This window comes from Vigna radiata, chromosome 8, assembly GCF_000741045.1.
Source record: "Vigna radiata var. radiata cultivar VC1973A chromosome 8, Vradiata_ver6, whole genome shotgun sequence".
Taxonomy (NCBI): Eukaryota; Viridiplantae; Streptophyta; class Magnoliopsida; order Fabales; family Fabaceae; genus Vigna; species Vigna radiata.
The window spans coordinates 33,238,669-33,266,118 of NC_028358.1; the positions used below are offsets into that span (position 1 = coordinate 33,238,669).

General features: G+C 31.5%; 3 protein-coding genes across 8 annotated transcripts; all 3 read left to right on the forward strand.

Annotated features, from left to right (window-relative positions):
* Window positions 1-10,193: 10,193 nt before the first annotated feature.
* On the forward strand, window positions 10,194-11,718 carry LOC106770849 (protein LIGHT-DEPENDENT SHORT HYPOCOTYLS 4-like). The gene is made up of 2 exons (XM_014656678.2): window positions 10,194-11,384; window positions 11,522-11,718. The coding sequence occupies exon 1, from the start codon at window positions 10,778-10,780 to the stop codon at window positions 11,336-11,338; it is 561 nt and encodes a 186-aa protein (XP_014512164.1). The 5' UTR covers window positions 10,194-10,777; the 3' UTR covers window positions 11,339-11,384; window positions 11,522-11,718.
* Window positions 11,719-18,108: 6,390 nt separating this feature from the next.
* Window positions 18,109-21,575, forward strand: LOC106769711 (RNA-binding protein 42). 5 transcript variants are annotated; one of them, XM_014655437.2, is made up of 7 exons: window positions 18,110-18,428; window positions 18,529-18,706; window positions 18,975-19,072; window positions 20,512-20,608; window positions 20,905-20,990; window positions 21,082-21,161; window positions 21,321-21,575. In XM_014655437.2, exons 1-6 carry the CDS (start codon window positions 18,207-18,209, stop codon window positions 21,133-21,135), a joined length of 735 nt encoding a protein of 244 aa, XP_014510923.1. In that variant the 5' UTR covers window positions 18,110-18,206; the 3' UTR covers window positions 21,136-21,161; window positions 21,321-21,575. The 5 variants fall into 5 exon arrangements, 4 of the variants coding, with proteins under 4 accessions (XP_022640953.1, XP_022640955.1, XP_022640954.1 ...); XR_002669252.1 differs by lacking the exons at window positions 21,082-21,161; window positions 21,321-21,575 and adding an exon at window positions 19,285-19,342 and having other exon boundaries at window positions 18,109-18,428; XM_022785232.1 differs by lacking the exons at window positions 20,905-20,990; window positions 21,082-21,161; window positions 21,321-21,575 and adding an exon at window positions 19,285-19,342 and having other exon boundaries at window positions 18,109-18,428; window positions 20,512-20,609.
* Window positions 21,576-23,022: 1,447 nt separating this feature from the next.
* Window positions 23,023-27,165, forward strand: LOC106771816 (pentatricopeptide repeat-containing protein At1g08610). Of its 2 annotated transcripts, none has more exons than XM_014657804.2 (3): window positions 23,023-23,182; window positions 23,752-25,679; window positions 26,752-27,165. In XM_014657804.2, exon 2 carries the CDS (start codon window positions 23,837-23,839, stop codon window positions 25,607-25,609), a length of 1,773 nt encoding a protein of 590 aa, XP_014513290.1. In that variant the 5' UTR covers window positions 23,023-23,182; window positions 23,752-23,836; the 3' UTR covers window positions 25,610-25,679; window positions 26,752-27,165. The 2 variants fall into 2 exon arrangements, with proteins under 2 accessions (XP_014513290.1, XP_014513289.1); XM_014657803.2 differs by having other exon boundaries at window positions 23,024-23,182; window positions 23,733-25,679.
* Window positions 27,166-27,450: the final 285 nt, after the last annotated feature.

A 27,450-nucleotide genomic window follows, 5' to 3' on the forward strand; every position in this document is an offset into this window, starting at 1 on the left:
TATCATTTATTAGTAGGTGAATTTTTTATGTACGTGATAAGGTTCGAAATACATGTAAACATGGTTAATTCAATATTAACAAGTATTTTATGTATAACAAATATATGGTATATTAAAATAACATTTAAGAAAAAAAATGTATATGAATAGTTTATACGAGTTAATAAAACGCGAAATTACAAAATTATAAATTTGTCTAATTTTAAAATTTTAGAAATTGAGAATGAAATTAAGTAATAAATAAAAAAAAAGATAAATTTTATGAAATTGTATTTAATTTAAGTTAAAATTGTTTTGCACAATTCTATAACTTTGTATGCTTCAATTATTGAGATTTAAATGGGGCCATAGTTTTCTGAAAGTGAGCAGCAGAAGTAGTGGGTGATCTTGGGATGGTTGGAGTTTGAAAAGTTTGAATTCTGTAAGCTTGTACGTTTGTAGAAAAGATGGTATCTACTCCATTGTACTGTTGGATTCATCAGGTATCGGATTTTGCTGCAGATTGACTGGTTTCACACGGTTTCAACATAAATTGAACTAAATTGTAATTCTAGATAATTTTTTAACCTTTTTATAAATATTTTCTTTTTAAATTCTGAAAAAAAAAAATTGTAATGGTAGGCCTATTTTCGAAGGGTTTAATGGGCTTTTTTTTCTTTATATGATACCCGATAATCTTAAAAAATAAAAGACTAAGGTTAAGAGAGATATGTAACAGTAGATCAATTTTTGAAGAGTTTTATTAAATTCATTTGTGAACCATGTTTGTTAGTTATGATTAAGTACATAAGGGATTGGGGAACTTTTGAACAAATGATAAGATGCTATAAGAACTTTTTATTAAGGGAATATAATTCTTAAAACATAATTTTGAAAACTCCACGTACTCGATAACTCGTATGAATCTGTCCCGTAACAGTTTTTTCCCATGTTTATTGGTTCGGATCGGGTTTTGGCTCAGCCCGATTATCATTTTTGTTTTCGATTAGCGGCGACGAGAGGTGGTGACACGGCAACGAGAGTGACGAGACGGCACCGCGACGAGAGGCAGAGGGATATGGCACGTCTTCTGGGTTCAAATTCCAGGTCGAAGTGTTTTAGTGTACATCTAAGCTTGACAGGTTTTGTTCATGGAGTAAGATTTTGTTGAAAGGGAAGGGAGTTTTGGGTGTTTTGTTGTTGTTATTGATAGTGTTTTAGAGGATGAGGATGACAAATTACAACTACCACCATTAGGCCAAAGTGAAGAATTAGGATTTCTGTGTTTTGAAAAGGAGAATAAAGTTTGGGCCAGAAATTGGGCTTGGATAATAATGCATAGACTACTGGAAAACGGGTATCCAATTGGTATTCGTGGGTAGAAAAAAATCCACAGATATTTTTTATGCGGATACCCGATGAGTAACGGGACGAGTACGGGTATAATTTTTAACATGCGAGTTGACATTGTCTGTGTCTGACCCGACCTATTGTCATCCCTATTCACGTCTTTGTAATATCCGAAAAATTATGAAGTAAATAACAATTCTCTCACTTTTTTCAGTGCATTTACACGTATTTATGTTTATACACACAAAATATTTTAGGTTTAATTATGATTCTTTTATTTTTTGAGTTGTTTAAAGTAATTTCATCTCTTGTAAAAATTGTTTGATCATCTTTGCTAATGGCATTTAAAACGCTACGATGTAATCCAATTTTGAATGATTTGTCCAGTTTTGAAATATGTGGCATGAGAGTTCCTTCATTCTTCCATCAACCACGAATCCTCCATAACCTATAGCAAACCCTAAATCTCCAATTTTGATAAACCCTAAATCTTTAATTTCTAGAAACCTTTATCGTCAAACATGATAAACCCCAAATTCGAGAATAAATCTCGCGACTTTCTCCTTCATCATAAACCAAATCTCCAAAACCCTAAATCTCCAATTTCTAAAAACCTTCATCGTCAACCATGAGAACCCCCAAATTTGTGAATTAATTTCGCGGTTTTCTCCCTCATCAGAAACCAAATTGCGCTAGCAAAAACCTCACGAGCACCACCGCAAACCACTGTTCTCCTTCGACCTTCGAGCAACACTGTTCTCATGCAACCACACTCTTCCACCATGAAATCGCATTGTGACAAAACCCTCAAATTGTACCGCCACCATCATCAAGCTACTTGCAACCACAAATAAACCTTCAAATTCAACACATAAAGTAATCTTAATCACTGTAGCGCATCCTATTCGCGAGTCAACCTATAAGAAACCACAAAACGCAGAAAACCCCAATATCTGAAACCCAAATTGCTTAAATCGAACAACCCAGAAATAGGAAAATTGTCACGTCAATTGGGTTGATGTTGTCACGTATTACAAAAACGGACATCTCATTCAAAATTGGTAAGATAGACATTACGTTGTAAACGTCTTAAATGTCGTCAAGGACCAGGTTGAACTATTTTCACAAAAGATTGAAACACTTTGAACAACTCAAAAATAAAATGACTACTTTAAACAAAACTATCAAATAAGAGGACTAAAAATAAATATCAAACTAATATTTTATCTACTTATAAATTTGTCATCAGTTAACCACCATCAAACATATAAAATATCTTAAAAAACAGAATCTTTTTATCACTTTTAGATTCAAAGTTATTAATGACACTAACACAAAATCATTTATTCAAGTGAAAAGGTTTCGTATGAAGTAATGTAAAATGACATCTTATAGTTATTATGATACTTAAAAATGTCCTAAGAGTATGTATGTTGGGAAAGAGTTTTTGGATTAATTGTAATGAGTTGAGATCAAACTAATAAAAAAGTAGATGTGCTTTGAAAAGTCACAATTTTATACACTAAGGAATAAAATATAAAGATGGTGGGGTCTAAAAAAATATTTACCAAATAGGTGAGGATTTAGATAATTCATTAGATTTGACCTAAGATATTCTTAAGCGAAACTTGAAATCGTCTACTACCTCATCAACATCACCAGTGAGTATATTTCCATTTTGTACATCGATATACAATTTATATTTACGAGAAAGAAATAATTAATGATTATATCAATGATTCTAATGTAAAATACTTAACTAGATGATAACTTTGAAAAACAACTTTTAATGTTTATAGTGGATAATAAAATGTGAAATATGGATGCTTATGGATGATAAATTAAGATTAGTTTTATAGTTGCAGGTCAAGGTTTACAAAGACTTCAATCACTTTTATATTTTTACTTTCATATGTACTTCTGAATAAGTGAAGGAAAACTTATTCAATAAAATTTATTTGAGAAATTTTCAAAAAATACTTCACAACATCCACGTGTGAATATTAAAGAAATATTAAATATATAAATAGTCACACTGAATATTATATATATATATATATATATATATATATATATATATATATATATATATATATATATATATATATATATAAAGTTATATTATGACTAATGTTTTTTAAGTACTTGAAAACACTAAAATATGAGTAGAATAGTATTAATGGAAAAAAATTTCAACCTTTTTAATATAACATTCTCGCCAAATATAAAGATTTTTGTAAGTATAAGTTGTTAAACGCATAACCTTGCTATTAATTTAAATGATAAATTTTTTTGAGCGTTATTCATAATATTTGTTGTATTATTTGATGAAACTTTATCCTTAATGAATAGTTGTTTGGTATAAGAAACTCTTGTATTTAAAACGAAAATGTAATTGCACGTTTTTATAAAAGAAGTATTGAGAGAGAATAAAACAATAAATGCATAAATATTTTTTATACTGGTTCAGTACAACGAAACTGTGTCTAGTCTCTCCTCTAATCTTAGAGAGTTTCACTATAATCTTCAATAAGATTACAATTGAGTATTCTCACCACTCCTGGTATACCTAGGCAATTCTGGTATCCCCTGTCGTCTAGTTGAGTTTCGCCCACTCCTGATTGCGTAGTATTATTCACCACTCTTGGTATCCCTAGTCAGCGAATAACTCTTTTTATCCTAGACTAATTTAGTTTCACCCACTTATGGTTTCCATTAAAAAATCCTGGTATCCCCCGATACACCGTCTAGTATTCCTTAACTTTCCTGAGTTAAACAACAAATGTTTGAATTCTCTTCAAAATTTGCAATTACTTTAAATGCTTACAAGTCGTTAGACGATTACTCTCACAAAGAGGATATATGTTCAATACAATATTGTTTATAGACTCGCTAAGTGTTTCTTTCTTTTCTCTCTACTTATAAATAGTAAATTGATATTACAATGAAGCTTTAGAGTGTTTTTCAACGTTTTCTTTATCTCTTATCATATATTCTCTTTTGATCTTGAGCTTTTTTGTGTTTTTTCTCTGGACGATATTGTTTTTCATATGATATTATCTTTGTAAGCTATGCTTTTTTTCTTTCTTCAAATCTTTTTTTATTTAAAGGCTTCTGAAAAGATATCCATTAGATTTGAGCTTTTGCCTTGAATCTTATGTCTTCTTTGTATTATCATGGGAAACAGTTGTTGGTTAAAGTCAACTTGTCAGAGCAAACTTGTTTTTTTCAGTACTTTGATAGAAGTAGGTTGTACTATTTTCTTGGCATGACTTCTAATGGAAGAACATTCTGTGAATATCTTTTTTGTCTCAAACGTCCACTTTTGATATGTTTAATTTGAATATAGCAAGTGGATACGAAGTAGGTGATCTGCACAAAATAAAGTATATATGTAGGTTGTATGTATGTATTTTTTTTTATCACTTTTGTTGTTTTTAAACATTGCACATTTAATGATATTTAATGTTTGTTCATAACTATAGAGTGATTTTTACGTATTTTATCCTTCAGGTAACATTTTATCGTTTAATCATTTGTCTTAAGATAGTAGTTGTTGATTAAGGACTTCATCGTTGGACTAAGTATGATGTTTTGCTCATGGTATAGTCTAGATTGTTGTAAACGCTTTAATATTTTGCTTCCTTTAACTAGAGCGTTCAACAAATTTGTCTTCTATGGGTTTTTTGAATATTGATTGAGACTCTTAAACGACTTTATTAAAAACATTATTTCTGACAGTTTTACATTCTTTTGAAAGTTTGACTGATTATAGTTTGGAATGGTATAACTTTAGCACAACACTTATAGACACATCTTTGAGAATAGTTTAATACAGTTGTTTAGACTTAAGTGTTTTTCTAAGGTTTTCTTATGTTACTAGATATTTAAATATTTTGAGCTTATGATGTAAGTTTTTACCATCCTAATATTTTAGTATTGTCTTTTTTATTTTACGTAAATGTTATTTTGTTAAATTTCAAAATATATATGAAAACGTTGAGACATATTAGTTTTTTACATGATTTTCTCTTTAACATTTTTTTCCAACAAAATCTTATTATAAAAAAATATTTTTTAATTAAATAACAATTATTTATAAGAAAAAAAAATGGAGGAGTTACATTTGTAACGAGAGATAAAATTATAAATCAATTATTTTTTTATGATAGATACGTGTAAATTATGTTTTCTTTTAAATAAATGCATTATATTTAGAATGAAATTGGTATGGGTAGAAAATAATTTATAAAATAATTTTATTTAACTTATTTATACATAAATTAATTTTAGTTTGTAGAAACGTTTCATTTCTTTTCTTATTTTTTAAAGTATTAATGGAATAATTCTAAAAAAAACTATTCCGCTTTTAAAAAAACAAATCATTTAATACCATGGAAAACTGCATTTAATAAAATCCCTTCATGACAGAGGGAATTAAGGAATTTTTCCTTCTTCTAAGTTAAAGTTGTTTAGACATTTTTGGTATGGGTTATCACTCCTCCAACCAACAAAAAGTAATAGAGTACGGAATTTTTAACAGAAACAATAACGGGTTAATAATAATAGTTAAGGTGTGATTTAAGATAATTCAAACATACTTTTAGTTAAAATTGTATATTTCTTATTCTTACACCAATTTTTTTACTGAAAAACTGAGAAATTAAAATTATTCTTTAATCATATAAATAATGTAAAAAAACAAGCACAACTTAAACAGTATAAAAATATTATATATACAACTTTTAATAACATTATAATGTAAAATTTCATGTAACATGAGACATTCTTTTTTTCTAAATTTTATAACTTGAAAACTTTCAACAAAATTGCCATTTGCATTCACAAACTTTTATATTCTTTTTACTCAGTTTTCTTAACTTTTATTGTCATCATTCAGATTTTTTTAATTAAATTTTAGGGGCATTTAATTGTATATGTGTAAATTTATTTATTTAAGAGATTTGTCTTGAGTAGAAATTTATGTTGTTTTCTTTATTTTATTATTATGTTTATATGATAGAAAAAGGAATAAAAGGGAGGGTGAGAATAGAATTATTGCTGAAAGATTTTGGTTTGGCTTCAATACAACAATTCCTTTGTTTTTCTCTTTCTCTTCTCTCTCTTCATTTCACCTCTTCAAAGTTCATCTTCCAAAAATTTATTTATTATTTTCATTTCCGAAAATAAAAGGTCCAAACATAGAGTTTGTAGAAACCAGTTATTGTAATAGCTAACAAGATTTCTATCTTCAATTTTTAGACTATTTCCCTATTAAACCATTCTCTTCATTTTTTTTAAGCTTGCATGCAAGATTTTTGGAAGAAGGAAGAAATTCAAGAAAAATCTAAGTTGATCCATTGTGTTCTATATATTTAGGGTTTGTGGCCTTGGAAGAAAATTTGGAATGTCTTTAACAAATCCTAACTTTACTTTAATAAAAAAAAAGGTTAAATATGTTTTTTGTCCCTCAACTATTGGTCGTTTTTGTGTTTAGTCCCTCTTTTAAACTATAGTACAATTTAGTCCTTCAACTTCAGAAAACTCTGGTTTTAGTTCTTTTTACCAAATTTTTTTAACTTTATTTATTGTTTCAAACGCGTTTCTCAGTTAACATTGAAACAAAAATGTGTCAAACAGTATAAACAATCCAAATGTTATAATGTAACGTGCTTGAAACAGCAAATAAAGTTTAAAAAATTTGGTAAAAATGACTAAAACCATAGTTTTCTAAAGTTGAAGGACTAAATTGTACTATAGTTTGAAAGATGGACTAAACACAAAAACGGTCAATAGTTGGAGGACGAAAAACATATTTAACCCTAAAAAAAAAAGCTTATTATAAATTTAATTAACTGTCTTAGTAAGTGTTTTTCTATAGGTCCTCTAAGTTAATTTTTTTAAATTATATATTTTGATTTGTTGAGCATAAGTTTTGTCTTTGAAATCATACATTTGCTTTAACGGAAAAATATAACTTAATTATTCTAAATGTAACTCTCTTTTTTAACAGGACTAAACATTGTTTATTTTTCTTGAAGCTTGTTTAAATAATGTGTGAATAAACAAAGAAGATGCTAAGAATGTTTATACCATTATTTACAATTTTTTTCTTCTCATTTTCTACTAAATACAACAAAAAATTGTTTTTATTTATATTTTTCTCTTCCAATCAATGCATTAGTGCTCTTCTTATTTTCTTAGTTGTCCTTTTTTCCTTCTTTATTCTCATTCACAGTCAGATAAGTCAAACAAATTATTATAATAATTAAGATCGAGAAATTTGATTGTAATTTAATTTCGTTGAGCATGAAATATGTTTCTCACTATAAAAGAAGATAAGTATTTCTTTTAATCTAAGAAATATCTCCACCAATTAAAAATAATGTTCTAAAACACTTATATATGCATCAAGGATCATTCTCTTCAAACAAATATGTAAGAATCTTAGCCCCAAAAACATCTAACTCTTTAAGGAACATAATTACAAACCCACTCACAAAGTATATATATTTTTTTTAATAAAAGGAAGATAATTTAAAAAAAAAGTATTAATATTTCAAGCATAATTAATAAAAATATGTATCAAGGTTCAAAAATGAAAAGAAAAAGAAAAAGTTTAAATGAACAGCAGTGAATCATTTGCATGGTATATGTATATATATATGTAAAAGATGAACCATGAAGATGAGATGATTGGCAACATGCATGGATGTCTGAAAAGGTGGATGATATTGATGGCGATGATTCATTTGGTAAAATATATATAAATATTAATTTACCTGATATGTGATGGTGGCTCTTCTATAGATGTATCATGATGTTCTGCGTCTGTCTTGCGTGGTGCATGCACTGAGACAAAAAATGGATGACATAATTCATGCATTTTGATTGCTATTACATGGTGTTGAGGGTGGTGATTACAGTTTAAATGTTAATCCGTGATGAGCAGCAGCAGCAGCAGCATAAATGAAAAAAATCTGAACTGGTTTTTGTTGCTTTTGTTAGTCAAGTTTCTTTCATATTTTGGTTTTCACTTCCACTTGCTGCGATTTACCTCTGTCCTGGGAGGGAGTCTCTGACCTAAACCTGTCTCAGGTGTTGGTGCTTGTGGGCGGTATTGCTATCTATCTTCCATGAGGTTAACATATGTGTGTGGGGGGTCTTCTAGCTCACCTTAATTGGGCAAATACAAAAGGGAAAATCAGTGTCACATGTTGATACACCTGCAGAGCACATGATGAAGATGTCAGGGAGCCAAAATTAGGTTTGATTTTGTATAGAAGAAGGATGAAAAAGGTTGAGAAAGGAGTGGGTCCCACATTGGTGTAATGTAATTAGTATCTAAAAAGAAAAAGGATGAGTTTGTAGGAGGCACGTGGTAAGGAAATGGTTAATTAAAAATGCATCATGAGTAGACGCGCTGAGAAGCCATTGATGATTTGTGGAGTTGAGTTTTTATGGTTGGAGGCGATGAAGCACTAGCAAAATTTGCCACCCTCAAAGCAAATGTAGGAACATTAAGAAACAGAGGATGCCAGACTTGAGAAATGAAGGCGGGGACCATCTTATATTAGGCCTATTTAAATCTTTTATTCTTTCCATTTCAGGCGCAAACCTAGTTTACTCAAACTACAATACGTAGATCTATCTATTTATTGGTTCCTACCACAACCACATTAGCTTATAGGCCCAATCGTTGGACATCCCAAAATCACCCATGCTCCTCTGCCCCTATTTCTAGCTTTTGAGATTACAAATGCACCAAATCCACCACCACACCACACCTCTTTCTTACCCTAACTGGAACAAAACACATGCCAACACTCATACCATTTTTAACATCATTTTCACCACTTTTCACCTCATCAAACTCATACTTTTCTGCGCTCTTCTTTCCTAATTTATTATTAACTATTTCAAAAAATTTTAATTATAGTACAATGCCTGCCGTATATCTATCCGTATTTATTTAATATTTATACAAAAGATTATCAAATCTCTCCGTATTGCCACGGCACCCGGCCCCTACTGTCTTGATTGATTGATAGAAGGTCATAGAAGGTTGAAAGCTGTGTAAATAATACATTAAGGAAGATATTTTCTTAAAACTATAAATCTTGCTCCTATAATAATATATGTAGTTCTCTCTTTTTTTTTTTAATTAGTTACATGCATGTTTTAGCAGTGCCTTAATTAAAAATTACAATCTGAATAATGAGATTCCCTCTTTCTTAATTAGATGTGGTTTATATATTAAAAATACTTGTTATAAATTTTAGTTATATAGAAGTAACTATTTGTTTTATACTGTGCTTGAGTTAAAATACAGCTAACATAACGACATTTGTTATTTCAACGTTATTCATGTTGTTATTATGTACTTATTTTTTTTCACTTTTTTTTTGCTTTATAAGCACACGTATGTTAGAAATATTTAAAAGAGAACTAATATTGTCAATGCAAATAAAAAAAACGCGGAAAGTAAATGTCTATATACACTTTTTAGCCTTATCTTAATTATTTTTCTGTACTGCTAACCTTTATGACATGTTAAATGAAAAATTGAATACCTTTTTTTCTCGTAGGGATGAGAGAAAATTGTGAGAAATAATGTCTATAAAAGTGTAATTATTGTCATTGTTTTTATAAAGTATTGAAAAAGAAAATTTGATTTTAATTAAAAATTAAGAAAAAAAGATAAGCAACGTTTTAAAAGAATTTGTGAATATGTGTGGCATTTTATTTAGAAGAGAGTGTTGGTTGTTGTTTGATTGTTATAGTAGAGAGAAGAAAGAAGGGTGGTAAAAGTTGTAAGTCACGCGCTGAAAAGAAGAGTGAGGAATGTGCATAATTTGAAATGTCTGCTCATCTTTGGTCACCATCATCACTGCCTACTGCCAAACTTTGTCCTGTTTCGGCACAACACCCTCCTCTCCTTCCTTCATTTAACCCTCGGTTCTTCACCACTCTCCAACCCACCACTTTCTCTCACATAACTCTCAGTTCCTCGCGCTTTTCTGGAAACAAATACCTGAATACCTGATCCATCTCTAAGCTTTACCCAGGAATCATTCCACTTCCACCAATTACTGCCAACTTCCCACCCCAACCAAACTACACTCACTCCTCCTCCACTCTTCTCTAATCCTTCCCCCAAAACCTTCAAACCCCAACAATGGAACCTACCTTTCATCTCTCCTCCACCACCAACACCAACACCCATTCTTTCTTTCTCTGCATGATATAGATATATATAAATATATCTATATTATATGCAACCAAACCCTTTTCGCTTTTCCAGTTACTATCACTACTACACATCGTCACTATCAATATTATTATAAAACCAAAACCCTAGTCTTTCCTACAACAACCACCCCAAGATCTAAAGCAGATCCGAGGGTTTAAACCAAAAAACTCTTGCCGGATACATCAGATCAGATCCATGGATTTGGTTTCGGAATCGGCCATCGTTGTAAGCCCCAGGTACAAGATGGAGACCCCCACCACCAATCCTACCGCTGGAACCTCCGCAGTCTCGTCTCCTTCTTCCGGAAGCAACAGTGGCAGCTCCACTCCCAGCCGTTACGAGAACCAAAAGCGCCGAGACTGGAACACTTTCTGCCAGTACCTAAGGAACCACCGTCCACCACTCTCGCTTGCCCTGTGCAGCGGCGCGCACGTGCTCGAATTCCTCCACTACCTCGACCAGTTCGGGAAGACCAAGGTTCACAACCACCCTTGCCCGTTCTTCGGCCTTCCCAACCCTCCTGCGCCGTGTCCCTGCCCTCTCCGCCAAGCGTGGGGCAGCCTCGATGCCCTCATCGGCCGCCTCCGCGCCGCCTACGAGGAAAACGGCGGCCGCCCGGAGTCCAACCCCTTCGGTGCACGCGCCGTCAGGAATTACCTGCGTGACGTTCGTGATTTTCAGGCGAAGGCGAGAGGTGTGAGCTACGAGAAGAAAAGGAAGAGGCCGAAGCCGAAGCTCACTCCCGCTCCTACTTAGGCAGCCACCTTGAAAGAGAAGCTTTGCTAGCAATGTTTCACCACAGGTATCAAACATGAATCGTTCGTATATTCTATGGTGCTTTTGTTTTTGTTTTGGTTTTGTCCTTTGTATGTTGATCTTTATTATTGGTTTAGTAAACCGAGTGGTGGATGTTTTGTGCTGCTTTTTTCCAATTTTAAGGTGCTTTTGTCTCTTCGAAGACGTGCTTCGTCCTCTAGATTGTTGAGATGATGCCCTTGAAATTGTTCTTCTCGCTTCTTGAGTCGGGGGATGTTCAGAGCCACGACCTCTCTCTGCGTCAACTACTACTAGAAGATATCTTATCATATTTGTACTCAAGTTAATATTATATAGATATAAATATATCTCAGTCGTCATCTTCATCTAGTGTATATTTATGAAGCATGCACTTCAATCTCTCCACCCCCTCCTCCTCCTCCTCCTCCTGTAAGTGAGAGCTTCTTTGAAAAATATTTATTGACTTTTCAGGGGATTAATTAATTGGGTTTGGGTATATTAAATGTCTTCCATTAGTTACATGTATGCTTATGTACATGGGGATTGTATGAGCACGATGAGCAAAAGATAAACCTTTCTGTATTCACTTTGTTTTTCTTTCTCTCTTAGCATCCGAGAAGAAGTTCAGAGAAACAAACATATAACTTTAAACTTGAGATCGAATCTAACCTAGAAAATGTGCTTGAACAAGCAGCTAAAAGTTACGAAAATAAAGCGTTAATGAGTAGTATAGCTTGAGAGGACTCACGAGCCTAACATGTAAATGGTCTAATCCAGTTGAATAGTTAATTGGAGATTATTTAGCAAATTCTATGATATAGGGTATAAGACAAATATGTAGATTGTCTTTCTCTATTATAGATGCCAGCTAAAAGATGAGTATGTGAAAAGTAATTGGATATGGCTATGGAGAGATTAAGTTTTGTAGTATTGGCTTAGAGAACAACCTATTATTTTTTATGCAGAAAAGGTTGTTCTTTTTGGTGTGTTGATGAAGGACTGTCTCCCCTCGCTTCTTGGTTGGCTAGGTCATTTGGATGAAACGGTCCTATATTCAAATTATCACACTAAAGATCCAAACCTAATATATTGTTTGTTAGCTTGTTGATTGAATGGGAAAAGATATACATTAATTGCGCTTTAAAAGAGAGAAAGTTAGACCTTTGGTGACATGATTGATACTTTTCTTGATTCTGCGCAACACAATAAAATAATTCACAAAATTTCAAATTTTTAACCACTCAAATCAGCTTCATTTCAAAAAAGGCTTTGTTGACACAAGTTCATAATTATTCAGGAAAATTAACGTATTTTGATTTAGCTACTTTATCCCTAGCTACCAACTTAATTAAACCATGCTTTCATGTATGTTCATAATTGACACAATTGTTTTATTTTACCTGTAAATAATTGCATCCTGGGCTGTCATTAATTATACTTCAAAAGTTGGAATTTACTCTAGTTAATTATCACATTTTTTTTAAAAAGAAAGTATGTAAACAAGTGTGTTTTTTCTATATTTAGCAGTACATAACTTTTGACATTTTTATGATAATCAGTTTTAATTTTGTGGCAATGTAGGATAAAATTATAATTCCAAATATGATGCATGTTTGTGCTTATTATGCAAACAATTATCCGACAAAGATATTAATCAAGTCAGGACCAAAAAAGACATGGGACTGACTAGCTTCAACACTCTAAGTAGAAACTTTTATAGTTTCTTCATAAAATTTTGAAGAAAAAAAAGTAAGATTAATTTGTATTGAACTGGTATAGGAATTATTTTTAATTTACGAAATTGCTGGTTTTATTTATTTATTTTTAGAAAAAGAAAAAATCATCAAAAAGTTCTTTTAAATAAGGTAAATCCTAAATAAAAATCAAAGAAAATCTGTTTCTTCCCTCAAATAGTTTTTGTAACCCTTAATTAAACATGGGAATTGGCTTATTATTGCCAACTACGATTGCTACCAGGTGTGGACATAATTAATTGATGCACTGAAACTATAAAGCGAATTTTCTTGAGTAACAAAATGTTTTTTCTTTAAAACAAAAGATAGAAAAGAAATTACATTTTCCAATCTTTTTAGCTTGAAAATTGCATTCCTACCAATAATAGATTTGGGTAGTACCGAAACAAAATCTGAATTCCTATTTAAAAATGTTCATATTAATAACTTTTTTTTCTTCGGAAGAAAAATGCATGTATAAAGTAAAAGAGATCTTTTAAGAATTAACGTGTTACAGTTTAATGTGCTTTAGTCAGCTCTCAACATAATCAACAACGATTTCAAATCTACTTTTAAAAAAATAATTGTATTAAGGCTTTAACTTCAATGTGATTATTATATATGGTTAAAGTACAAATGTTTTTGTTACTAACATTCCAAAATCAATTATACAACTTACTAATTTTCGTAATGTGAATTTGAAATTTAAGATTTTTTTTTTTTTTTATCAAAAGTTATATAATAGCGCATTCCTACGTATTCCAATATTCTCTCCAGACAAACAAGGAAGAATAATATTTGCATTGACTTCAAACATATTATGTCATTTATTTTCTATTAGTCCTAAATTATATAACAATAAAGATATAAAAATAGCCGCCATTTGTGTATTATATATGATTTTAATACACTATAATAATTATTTCGGAAAATTCAGAGTAAATATTTCCATGTAAAATATTTACAAAGTTGTTTTTATAATGATTCAACATTACGATATAAAAATGAATACATAAAAAATACTATATATATATATATATATATATATATATATATATATATATTATATAAACGAATGAAGTACAAATTTTATTTTATTCATAAAAAAAATGTATCTATTCTTATGTTGGACATGTATAAGTTCATATGTGTTGGTTTAACAGAGAGAATTATATTCATCCATATCGATTAGAGATAAGACCAATTTATACTATATAAATAAAGTGTAAACATTATTTTATAAGTCAATTTTGTGGAATTAAGTTAGACTTAAAATTCACTTTTAACATGGTATCAGAGTCATGGTTAAAGTCTATCCTAGCGATATTTTTTGGTTTATTGGACATTTCTATTCCACTCGTTGTCGAACCACTATTGGACCACTCATTTCTACTATCACATCCGAAATGTCTATATCTCGATGTATGTTTGAAGTCCTACACCGACTAAAAATAAGATCAAATTATAATATATATATATATATATATATATATATATATATATATATATATATATATATATATATATATATATATATATATATATATAAGTAGGATAAAGACCTTATCCTAGTATTGTAGGGTTGAATTAAATCTAAAACTCTATTTCTTTAACATTTTTTGTTGTCCTATATGAAATAAGATATGACTCTTTCGTGCAGAAAAGAAAATAAACGGTAAGTCACAAATGAGAAGTGTTTTTTCTTTTTGATTCTGAATTAAACTACAGTGAATTTTGATGAATGTAAAGTAAAGATGAGAATAATATTTAGAAACACAGACCAACACACGCGGCGTGGTTCTGGGTTGGTTTGAATTTCCTGAACTAATTTTGAAACTCTTCCATTATTATTCGACATTCTACAGGAAAATCTTTCACCTTTTAGGAACTACTTCAATAACTTTATTACATAAGTCGTAATCTCTCAATACTCATTTTCTTGTTATCCCAAACACACCACTAACACTATAATTTCGTTTTGATAAAATAATATAATTGCAGAAAACAGTGTATCTTAAAAGATGATTTTTGAATTATTGGAAAACTACATGAAGAAGTTTCTATATATGCTTAAGGCTACACTTTGCTAGTTTTGGGGTGCCCGTGGCAGCTAAGCTCTCAGCCACGTGCTGCGTTTTCCGGTGAGCCTTTAGGGGTGCCAAACTTCAAGAAAGCAACAACAGCAAAATATTTTTTACTCTGTCTTCAATTTACGAGCATAGTTCCGCTTAATTTCACTATTATTAATACTGCTTACGGAGATATTTCTCACGTGACTTCATCATTTCAATGAACTTCGTCTTGGTTTTGCAATTTTCTTTTATCAATATATGTCTATAAACAATTTTCTTTTTAAAATTATAACTTAATTCAAATGCTTTTATGTGTCGCCAAACGTCCAATGCTAGTTTGCTAAATAACTTTAATAATTAAATCATACACGTGTCTTTTAAATAACGCCATGTTATCTTATCTTGCACCATTTTAAGCTGTGTTTTCAATAACAAATCAATAATTAATAGATGTTGGAAGTTAAGATAACATCCAACATATTTGAAAACGAATAGGTTGCAAAAAATCATCCTCGTTTGAATTCCTAGTGGTAAAATTAATAAAAAAAAATTGAATAGAAATTTTTGCCTAGTCAATTAGTATTTTTTAAGAATCTTCTTATAAAATCAGTAACTCACAATTTTAAATAGTTTACCATTGATTTTTCATGGAAAAACTATTATGAAGTGAATTTTTATCTTTATTTATAATTTTATAAAACTAGTTATATAATATAAGTTATTATTTATATAATATAAAATTATTTTATCGTTATTTTTTTATTTAAAATGTTTGAAATATTCTTGAAATTTTTTCACATTTTTTGGAAATATCTATTCCAAGAGAGATATACCTCGACATACAAAAATAGATCATCACTTTTTCATATTTCTTTGTGTTTTTTAAATGTTAAGTCTTTTTTATTTTTATTTTATAAATTATTTTTATGATTGAATTAAACTTAAAATTTATTCTTAACATAATTAGAATAAATATATCATAATGAAATTTTTTGTTTATTGAATTTATTATTCTATCAAATTAATCATTATTATTTATTTTCGTAAACTTATATGCTCAGCTTAATAAGAGTACGATCAAAATTATATATCGTTTATAAATAAAAATATTTATACTATATAAATAAATATAAATCTTATCCCACAAATCTATTTTGTAAAAATAAATTAAAATTAAAATTCACTCCTTAATAAAATTTAAACTTATTTTGTATTTATAAGATTAAATTAAAATTAATATTCACTTTTTAATAAAATGTATTGCATATCAATATACATATTATTTAATAAGTGAGCTTAACAATTATGTATGATAAAGGGTCAATCATTCGTAAAGCAACTTAACTTTTAAATGACTATTGTAAAACAATTAAGTTTAAGTTGCATTATTTGTTATAAAATAAATAAATTTATCTTTAAACAAAAAGTTTGTAGCTGAAAAATCTGAAAGTGCTTTTCTTTGCAAACTACATAGATTAAAAGTGTTAAAATCACATTAAAAGCAGTGACTAGACATGAAATGAAGCAGAGCCAGTAAAGATGGACAGACAACCAATATAGCGACTAGCGTTGACTGCCAAATATATATTTTGAGTGTGCGAAATACACATTTTCTTCCACTAAAATTAAAAACAGACGTAATATATTTCTTATATTTTAAAATATTTTTACATAAAGTAAAACTTGGAAGAGAAAAAAAAAGGTAAATTATAATAAATTAAAGAAATATTTGGGTGGACACGTTATCCTATGAGTGATGAACACCGTACAAACATCCCCGCAATCGCCGGTCACATGACACGTGCAATTCCTGTGGAGTCCACGAGGCGCGTGCTCCACGTGGCAAGTGTACTATGGATGTCGGCATTAGGCAACAGCATTGTTGTTCTTTTTTCCATTTTGGTTTCGGTCCGGTTTTACTGTTTTGGTTTAGAGGACTTTCACTTCAACGACGACCCATTTTTTTTATCGGCTCGATGACAATGGAATAATGGATCACGTCTCCATGCAAATGCTGCCCACTTCCTTCTTTTTCTTATACCAATATTTTACTACCTAACCCTAAAATCAAAATCTTTAATTTTCATAAAATCTATACAAAAACATATCAATCATATCTTTTTCTTATTGACTTTTAGGATATATTGAAATGATTGTATTCATGTATCATAATTGTTTCCCTTAATTGGGAAGGGCTGCAATTAGTATAAACAAACTTTATAATGTGTTTAGTTACGTTTTCTATATTCTTGAATTTAAATTAAATAATCGAGCTAACTTTTTTTTTTTTTTGTAAATACACAAGTCTATCTTATAAATAATCGAGCTAACGTTTGTGGCCAATGTAATTATTAATACGTACACGTTAATAAATTGTTTCTTAATTCACAAGTCTATCTTATAGAATTTTAATTTATTATATAAAATGTTTTTGTACAACTACTACTAAACTTGTTTATATAGTCCAAACTCAACTTTGAATTCTGAAATAACCTAAATTTCATTTTTTGTTCAGCACTATTTTTAGTGTTGGACCTATTTATCCATTTAGATATTTGTAAATAGTTTTAGTTAATTCAATAACAAATACTTTTATATAGTTTATTTCTAAATGTATTTATTTAGTGTGAGGTATTAATTGTCTATGTTTACTCTTTCTATAATGTTGATATGGAACTTGACTAATATCAAGGTGGAGAATACTTGTGATTTTCATGTTGGTGGTGGTGACGTGGTGCAATAGTGGAGGGAGTTTGAATCTTTTCCACAGTGTGAGGTGTGATTAATAATAATGGGGGTGCAAAACAAAATATCCAATATATTAATTGGTTTGAGTTATCTTTTCTTCAACTTCAGGCCCATTTCAGGTAACTTTTACTATTTCCGTGTTAAAGTGAGCCCACCAGGAAGAAATATGCTAGAAGTATTTCAAATTAATTAAATTGGCATAACCCAATTAGAACCCTAAGAAGTCCAAACGCTGTTTTCGAGTCCAATTTCTCGTTCCCTCTGCATTGTGGAATTCGATCGGAGTTGCGATCAATGACGACACCACCGTCTTCCTCATCGGCTTCGCAATCGCAGTTTGCCTATTCAAACCCTTCCTATTTTCCCGTCCCCTTTCACCTGCAGCAGCCTGCAACTACTCATTACGCTGCACCCTACGTCGCCGCCCCCTCCGTGCAAATCCCCGCTCCTCCCGTCGTCGGCCCGGTTGCGCCGGCGCCGGTTCCCGCTGTATACTCCGCCGTGCCGCAATACCAGGTCAGTCGTTTTCTTCCTTCTTAGAATACCAAGAGGGAGAGGTGGGGTAAATTGATTCTATTTATTTTATGATTAAAATTAATATTATGTGATTTAACAGGCGCAGCAGCTATTTGAAAGGGATGCACAGATAATTACGCCGGAGGCTCTTGAGAATGTTAAGGCAGCGATTGCGAGCAGCGACGTGGAACACAAAACCGATGCCAAAAGGAAAGCGGTTCCTCGCAAAGCTGCTGGCCAATCATGGGAGGATCCCATCCTCGCTGAGTGGCCAGAAGGTACGATGACGATGTTATGAATATTATGTCGTCATTACAATTTAGTATTTATTAATGGATGGTATAATTTTATGTATATTGAAGGTTTTCTTGTATTTTAAAATATCATCTAGTATTCCTGAATCCAGTTTTATAAATGTTTGGGTTGTGTCTGTGAGAGCGCTTGTTTTTGTTCTATTTTCATTGAGCCTATTTAGAATTTGCGATCGTGATTTTGATGTGAGATAAGAAATGATAAACTAATTTATCTTTTTTCTTTTATGATCAGATGACTATCGGCTCTTCTGTGGTGATCTTGGTAATGAAGTGAATGATGATGTTCTTTCAAAAGCTTTTTCCCGATTTCCTTCCTTTAACATGGCACGAGTAAGTAGATTTCCCATCTAACTTGAATTCTTTTTATGTTTGGCTATGATAGTCGTGCTAGTGTGAGCATTTTTTATTTCCTGTTCAGATTTTTGTTTGAAGGGATGGAGTTGTTAATGATTTGTGTATCTTAAGGTAGGTCTTGTTTTATACTTCACTTTTGATTAGACATTTTTTAATGATAAAATTGATGTGTTATTTTGTCATCTCAGGTTTCCCCTTCTTGTTGCTCGTTATTCACAATTCAAGGGCCATTGAAATTATATACTGGTGACCTAATGCACCTTAATTTTAACAATCAATTCATTTTAAAATCAGCGTTGTGATTATTATTTTGTAGTGTTGTGAGATCTCAATATCAGAAATAGATGAAGTCAGGTGTCCTTTGAGTATTGGCTAACCGGTTTGAATTTGGTAGATTTGGCATCAGGTTGATTCTTACATGGGATCTTTCTACTAGATTTTGTTTGCTTTTCCTGCCTGCTTCTGCTCTGTTTAACCTACATACACATAGTATTCTAACTATTCAGAATTATTTCGACCATTGTATTTTTGGGTAATGTTTCTAGTATGGAATTCTTTCAACATTATACGAAGTTAAGTTTAGGTGTGGATGAGAATAATGGACCATATGTTAAAATGACTTTTAAATTTGCATGGGACCGTTCCTGGACGGAAGCTTAATAAAACTATTCTGCTATTATTAACAATAATATGAGTGGAAATTCTTTTATTGTATTAGAATTTGATCAATAAATACAGAGAAGAGAACCCTAGTGCTGACCGTATCCCTACAGGGGTAATGATCCCACAGTCTATCAGAAGCTTCTAATTACTGAAAGATAAAACAGGGTAAAATATTTACTGCACGTGTCATTGACTAATGGTTGAAATACTTGAGCCAACTGCTGGCATAAGTGGAATTTGGGCCTGCTAGTTGTAAATGGGCATCTTGGACCAATGGCTTATCAGAGGGCAGCTGAGACTAGCTCTTATGCGTGTTGGCTGGAGACATCGGTGTCTTTTTAGAATGAGGAAATTGGTAAAATAATGTTAAGGAAAATATGAACTGAAAAATTAGTAATAGTTGTGTCTATTAATATCAATTAATTATTTATTCTCTACAAACCAGGTTCTTTGTGCATAGTAAATATTGTGAATAATATATTAAGTTGGTGCAAATCGGAAGTTAAATAGGTGTTTTTGCAGTAGTTCTCATTTGAGACCGAGCATTTTGCTTGGTGTCATGTTAATGGAAGTATGAGGGCATGCTATTTAATGGTGATGAAATCTAATTCCATCTAAAGAACTTAAGGTTTATATAGTCTTCTGTTTGTAATTTGCCTTGTTTTACTTGTTTGTAAGCAAACTAAACAATAATTATTTACACGGTTGTGGTGCATTGTAATGGGGGCTGATTAAGGTTTTTATCTTTTTAGGTTGTCAGAGATAAGCGTACTGGTAAAACTAAGGGTTATGGATTTGTGAGCTTTGCCAATCCTTCTGACCTTGCTGGTGCTCTTAAAGAAATGAATGGTTAGTAAGTTCAGATGGGCCTCTTCAAGTGATAATCTGTAATTTCTAAATATATATTTGCTCTTACTCTGTAATATCTGTTACTCTACTGACTTTTGCTCTGATTTAGTATAAGTATTTTAGTGGGATATAAAATGATAGCTTGACAATCCAAAACTTCATGATGAATTATTGTTTCTTTGAGTAATGAATTTCTTTAAGGCTTCCCATTTGTCACTAAATACTGCCAACATAAGGAGACAATATTTTACCAAATCAACGAAATGTGTATTTTGACTTTGATGTCTCCATTTCAGGAAAATATGTTGGCAATCGGCCAATAAAACTACGCAAGAGTAATTGGAAGGAGAGGACTGATTATGAAGCACTGGAGAAACAGAAGGTACAATTTTCTTTGTAAATGATTTGAAATTGTTCCGTTATTGTAATCCTCCTATATGTCCAATTTAATTCTTTTATTGTTTGCATGACAGAATCACATTCAAAAGAAACCAAAATTGTCCAGGAAAGGTGTGCTGCACAAGTAAAAAGGGCCAGAATCTGTGTAAATCAGGTTACCAACTTGCCTAAGTAAAACGGTGTTTACAAAATGCTATTTGTCTTTTCATATGAAATGTGGTCTACTTATACTTAAGGGCCTCCCATTCAGATGTTTATTTCCAAGGAACTGCATGCAAAATTCTATACCTTACTTCTGATGTTTCTATTTCAGGAATATGCAGTGAGGAATTAAACTCAATGTATAAAATTTGACTTCTGCATATTTTAATGAAAAATCTTAGATTGTGTACACATGTTGGCCCTTTGGGGAAAAGGGTAATACAATTTGAAGATCCCATCCGGCACAAACTGACTGCTGAAAACAGTGTTATTTAAATGGGAAAATCTAACTATGTATGAGTTGATGTGTCTTTTGGATATTTATGCTATACTATGTTCACATGTGATAGCGTGGTGCTTTGAGTTTGATTGATGACTATCGACTAACATTTTACGTAAGTTACCTGTAGTTCACCTGTACGGTATCTTCTCCAGCTGCGTTTTCAAGAACTTCAAAATTTTCATTACAGAAACGTTTGGTTAAGAATTAAAAACAAACTTTTCATCGAAAATTATTTGAAACATTAAAATTTAGAGGGTGTTTTATTTTTAGTATCCCATGAAAAGTTTACATTTAACTTGTAATATGTCGACAAATTTTCAAGTAAAATTTGTTTGACCTAATTTATTTTCATCTTTTTTTTTTCTCGTCCAGTGTTTCTACTATGAGTCAAATGAAACTTGGTAATGATGTTATACTTTTTGTAGGCAATGTATGATAACTTCAAGCTCAATCGCGAATAGACGTATAAATAAATAAATAAAATCGGTCGTTTATATGTTCAAAACTGAAAATAGTTATACATAGAAATTTTGGTTAACCTTGATTAAAGGTTCAAATATCAATTTTCACATCTCACAATTTATTTAGCTGTCGAATGCATAACCTTATACATTTTTTCCACCTATAAGTTATTCTTAAATTGTACATTTAAATTATAGTTTATTTTCAATTTGACTATATTTAGACTGTCCTTACTGTAAATTATCATAAATAATGTTTTTAAATAAAATATACTTGATGAAAAGAATTTATTGTTATAATATTTAATATATATAAATATAATAATTGATCTTTAATTTATATTATTCTAAGTAAATTACATTTTTGACAAATAGCTTGATGAAGATAAATCACTTACAATCAAACCAAACTTAGACAACTACTTCTTGGGGTAAGTGAAAAATGGTAAGGTTGGTTTTTCACACAAAAATTAAAGAAGTATTTTAGTACATTAACTTTAAAGTATTTTCATTTATAATATTTATTAATTAATATTATTAATAAAGAAAAAATTACTTTAAATTTATGTAAATGGATGAAGATCGAAAAGAAGTATTTATCTTACAAATTATCGTTTTTAATTGATCTCAATTTATATAAACAAATATAAAAATTCAAGTAAATCCGTCACCACTAATTTATCTTAAGAGTAAATTATAGTGAGTGAACAAAGAAATGAAGCAACGGCAACAAAAAAAAGTTATACAATTATGCTTAATTGTGTAATTTCCTTCCTTTAATGTTGGGAATTTTGGACCTATATTTTCGATAAAAAAAATGAAAACCATTTAAAATAGTTTGAGAACATGGATCGTGTAATTTAACGCAAAATAAAATATAAGGAATTTCACGTTTTGCTCTCGTGTAAAAAAAATAACATTTAAATTTTTTAAATCTAAATATGCATATTTAATAATTAAATTTTTAATCATAATTTCATTGAAAATTGAAATATTTATAATAAATCATTTACTAATAAATTATCATTTTAAAAAACATTCTTAACAAATTTTCTCTGATGTTGCAGGGGTAGGGTCGTTGTGGGTTTTAGATATAAAAACTCCTAAACCCCAACTACTTCGTCATCTTCATTGCTTTGCCGCCACAGCCATTGACCCTCCGAAGCTGCTGCGTTTCTCGACGGTTCTTTCTCAAGCCTTTGCTTCCACTGCTCGCTGTCACTACTACTGGTGAGTCTTGGCGCAATTTTCGCACTCTTAGATAACATTCAACCACAAACATTCAACCATAATTTCAATTTCTACTCTCTACAAATGTTTTGCCCCAACTATGGCCCCTTTAGAATCTCTAACCACTGATTGTTGCTATTTCTCTAATCAAAATTATCTCTCTCTTCACTCTCTCTCCTCTAGATAATTTTACGTTATCTTATCCTTTCCGTGCTCAACATATGCCCATATTAACTTCCATTTTCCATCAATAACCCCTAAATATGTATATATATATATATATATATATATATATATATATATATATATATATATGCTTGTAATGTACAGATAAGCAGTGTAGTTTTCTTTCGATATTTCATCTTTGCATTATTTGTTTTAATCTGCACTTTTGGATGATGCTAGCAAATGATGTAACTATATTGCTACGAAACTATTGTGATGATTATTGGAATTTCTGGTTATTTCCGTTTCCCATTAGTGGTGTTGTATGCTTCTTCCTTTTGTTTTTCGTATGTGTTTATTGTAACAAAGTTTTGAACTTTTATAGCTGAGTCCCGCCTTTCTAGGGAAACGAGGATAGGTGAATGAGAAGTGCGCCAGCCGTTTATAGCTTGAGAGTGCCCAATCAATATACTTGACCGAACAACTAAGATGGGACATATAGGTACTCTGCAAAACAATATTCTCGGCTCCCATTCTTTGAATGGTCTGCTTGGTTGTAACAAAGAAGAGAGCTGTATTTTTGGTGGTAATTCTGCTTTGGATCACAGTTCAAGGAAAGAGTCGCCTATCCGACACCGAGTCTACTTTGGTGATTACTTTTGTTCAACTAAATATCATTTTCCTTGGAAAGGATTGCGGTGTAAAAGTTTTCACGGAAGTGTTTTAATTGATAGAGTTGTTGAAGTTGACAATGGAGGTCGTGGCTCTGGAAGTGATTATGTTGGTGTAATGAGAAATTCCAGGGATTTAAAGGATTCGAACAATGCTAGAAACTCTCCGAGTCTGTCACCTGAGGAGGCACCATTTGTTGAAAACGATGAAACGACCAACAATAAAATTCTTCAGAGGCTCTGCAGTCTGGGAAAGTTAACAGTTGCGGCTAGGTTGATTGATATCATGGCACGGAAAAGTCAAATACCGCATTTCCCTTCTTGCACCAATTTGATCCGAGGTTTTATTAGAAAAGGTGTTGTAGGCGAAGCTTGCAAAATAATGAACAAAATGGTCATGTCTGGTGGCATTCCTGACACAATTACATACAACATGGTTATTAGTGGCCTGTGTAAAAAAGGTCATTTAAGATCTGCCCTTGATCTAGTAGAAGATATGAGCCTGAGTGGTTGCTCCCCAGATGCAGTTACTTATAATACAGTAATTCGCTGCCTATTTGATAAGGGGGATTATCATCAGGCAGTTAGTTTCTGGAGAGACCAATTGAGAAAAGGCTGCCCTCCTTATCTGATTACTTATTCAGTGCTTATTGAGCTGGTTTGCAGATATCGTGGGGCTGCTCAAGCCCTAGAAGTACTGGAAGATCTGGCAATGGAAGGCTGTTATCCTGATATCATTACATATAACTCTCTTGTAAATTTGACTTCTAAACAAGGGAAATATAAGGATACGGCTTTGGTTATATCAAATCTTCTATCCCATGGAATGCAGCCCAATGTTGTGACATACAATACCCTTATCCACTCTCTTATTAACCATCGATATTGGGATGAAGTTGATGATGTTGTGAGGATTATGCACGAGACTTCCTGTCCTCCTACACAGGTTACATACAATATCCTTCTAAATGGCTTTTGTAAATCTGGACTTTTGGATCGTGCCTTAAGCCTCTACAGCACAATGGTTATTAAGAACTGTTCACCAGACATTATAACATATAATACTCTTCTAAGTGGTATATGTAAGGAGGGGTTTATAGATGAGGGCAGCCAGTTACTTAACCTATTGGCAGGTAGTAGCTGTTCTCCTGGATTAGTCACCTATAATATTTTAATTGATGGGTTGGCTAGATTGGGTTTCATGGAGTCAGCAAAAAAATTATATGATGAAATGGTGGAAAACGGAATCATTCCTGATGAAATTACTCACAGTAGTTTGACTTGGGGGTTCTGCGGGGCGGATCAATTCGAAGAAGCTACGGAACTGCTAAAGGAGATGCGTAAGAAAGAACAACGGATTAAAACTACTGCATATAAATGTGTAATCCTTGGATTATGCAGGCAAAAGAAGGTTGATATTGCAATTCAAGTTCTAGATTTGATGGTGAAAAGTCAATGCAATCCAGATAAGAGGATATATTCTGCTTTGATCAAAGCTGTCGCTGATGGGGGTATGCAAAGAGAGGCTAATGATTTGCATCAGACGTTGATCAAATGGAATATTCTGAAAGAAGAAATCATCTTGGATTAGTTGAAGTTTTTGTATAAAGATAGGCACAATTTCACACTTCAGGTCACGTACAGATTATACGTTCTCGCAGGTAATTCTTTTGATCCCTTTTGCTCGTGGGAATTTGATCTTGCCTATTTGAATTAGTTTCACAATTCCTAAGTTCTCTCTAATTCTCTTTCTTTCTAATCATGGTAAAGACTGGAGTGAGATGTCGGTGTTACACACCCTAAGTTCTCTCTAATTCTATTTCTCCCTATTCGTGGTAGAGACTATAGTGAGATAAAGAATTTGGGGAACAAATCTTCCTCTGAACACAAGAGGTTGATTATTGTTTGAATGTAATGATGGCTAACTCCATAAGTCTTTTGTTTCTATTCTAGTTCATAATGTTTTTTTCTTAAAACAAATACGTGTTACAATGACATTGCTTTAGTGCATTTGCCTTTTTTTTTTGTTAATTTTCAACTTGCCTCGTTTTTTCAGGTCTATAATGACAATTTGCAACCACCCTGGGTGCTATTACATTTTACTAAATTAAGTACAATTGACTATCGTTGATCTTAAGCAATAATTACATTTTAAGTTGTTGACATTAATAAAAAGAAATGTCCATGTTATATAGGCCATAAGGCTACTAGAGAATTGAGTTTCTTGTAATAATGTTTAGGTTTATGTTTGGATATCTAGTGGTAAATGAAATGGAATGCGAGGTGATGGAGCAAAATAGAATAGAGTAAGATGGGGTAAACTTACTATTACTTTTATGATGAAATGTAAAAAAAAAAAAAGACAAATTCTTTATTATACCCTCAGGTTAGATGGATGAAAGAGGGGGTGTTGGATGTTATGGAAGGGATTGCGTTCCATCTGATTTCACTGTGCACTAACTTTAAACAATTCAAATAATGGAATCTATTATATTTCCATTCCATCATTTCTTTTGTTAATTCTAGCATATCCTTGAATTTTAATTTCATGTCTTCTGTCAGCTTAGCTTTTGATATCAGAATATTAGATCAAGTTGGAAGGCATTTTACTAGATTTTTATTTAGTAAACCTCTACTCTTGTGCTTGAGATTGTAAACATCGGTGAATTAATCTTTACTTAATTTGTGTGGCTAAGACTCTCTAATTTTTGCTGTGGGTATTTGCCAATGTAGGAAAGCATGTTGGGACGTTTTGACGGATAGTTGCGTGGGGCTGCAAGATCCGACGGTATTGACTAATACTGTCTCTCAGCATGAACTAGAATTTCGGTAGTTGAGGTTGACATGAACATTTGCTGGTGTTAAGTTTTTGAAGTCAATCCAATCTTCAAGTTTTGTCCATGTGTTAATTCTGGTAGTTTTAATTTCGTTCCGTTGACTTGTATAATACAATCTAAAGAGCAATTTCCCATTTCAATAACATTAAGATAGCATGTAGTAATCATGGGTGTTGTTGATTTTTTTGGAGTTATCTATGTCAAACATCTTTTGTAGTTCATTGCATTATTTAGATTGACAAATTAAGATACCTTGAAGTCCATGAAAGAAGGGTAATCTGTCTCAGGTCTCTGGGGATTTTCTGTCTCAGGTCTTGGAGTGCGATTTGCATTTGTGTTGGAGAATTTTACTGAACTCCAATTGATTTTAAGATGAAATCCGACATGTTCACCATCGTGAACCTCTCAAACTCCTGCGTTAAAACTTGTGAATTCTTGGCGAATGTATCTATTAGGTGATCCAAAAGTAGTATCATCTATAAAAATTTGAACTAAAAATATGTCATCGAATCATTAAGGAATAGAGTAGAATTAACCTTTTGAATTCTCTCATTACCTATCCATTCACATCAGTTCGTTGTCAAGTGAGAAGTTA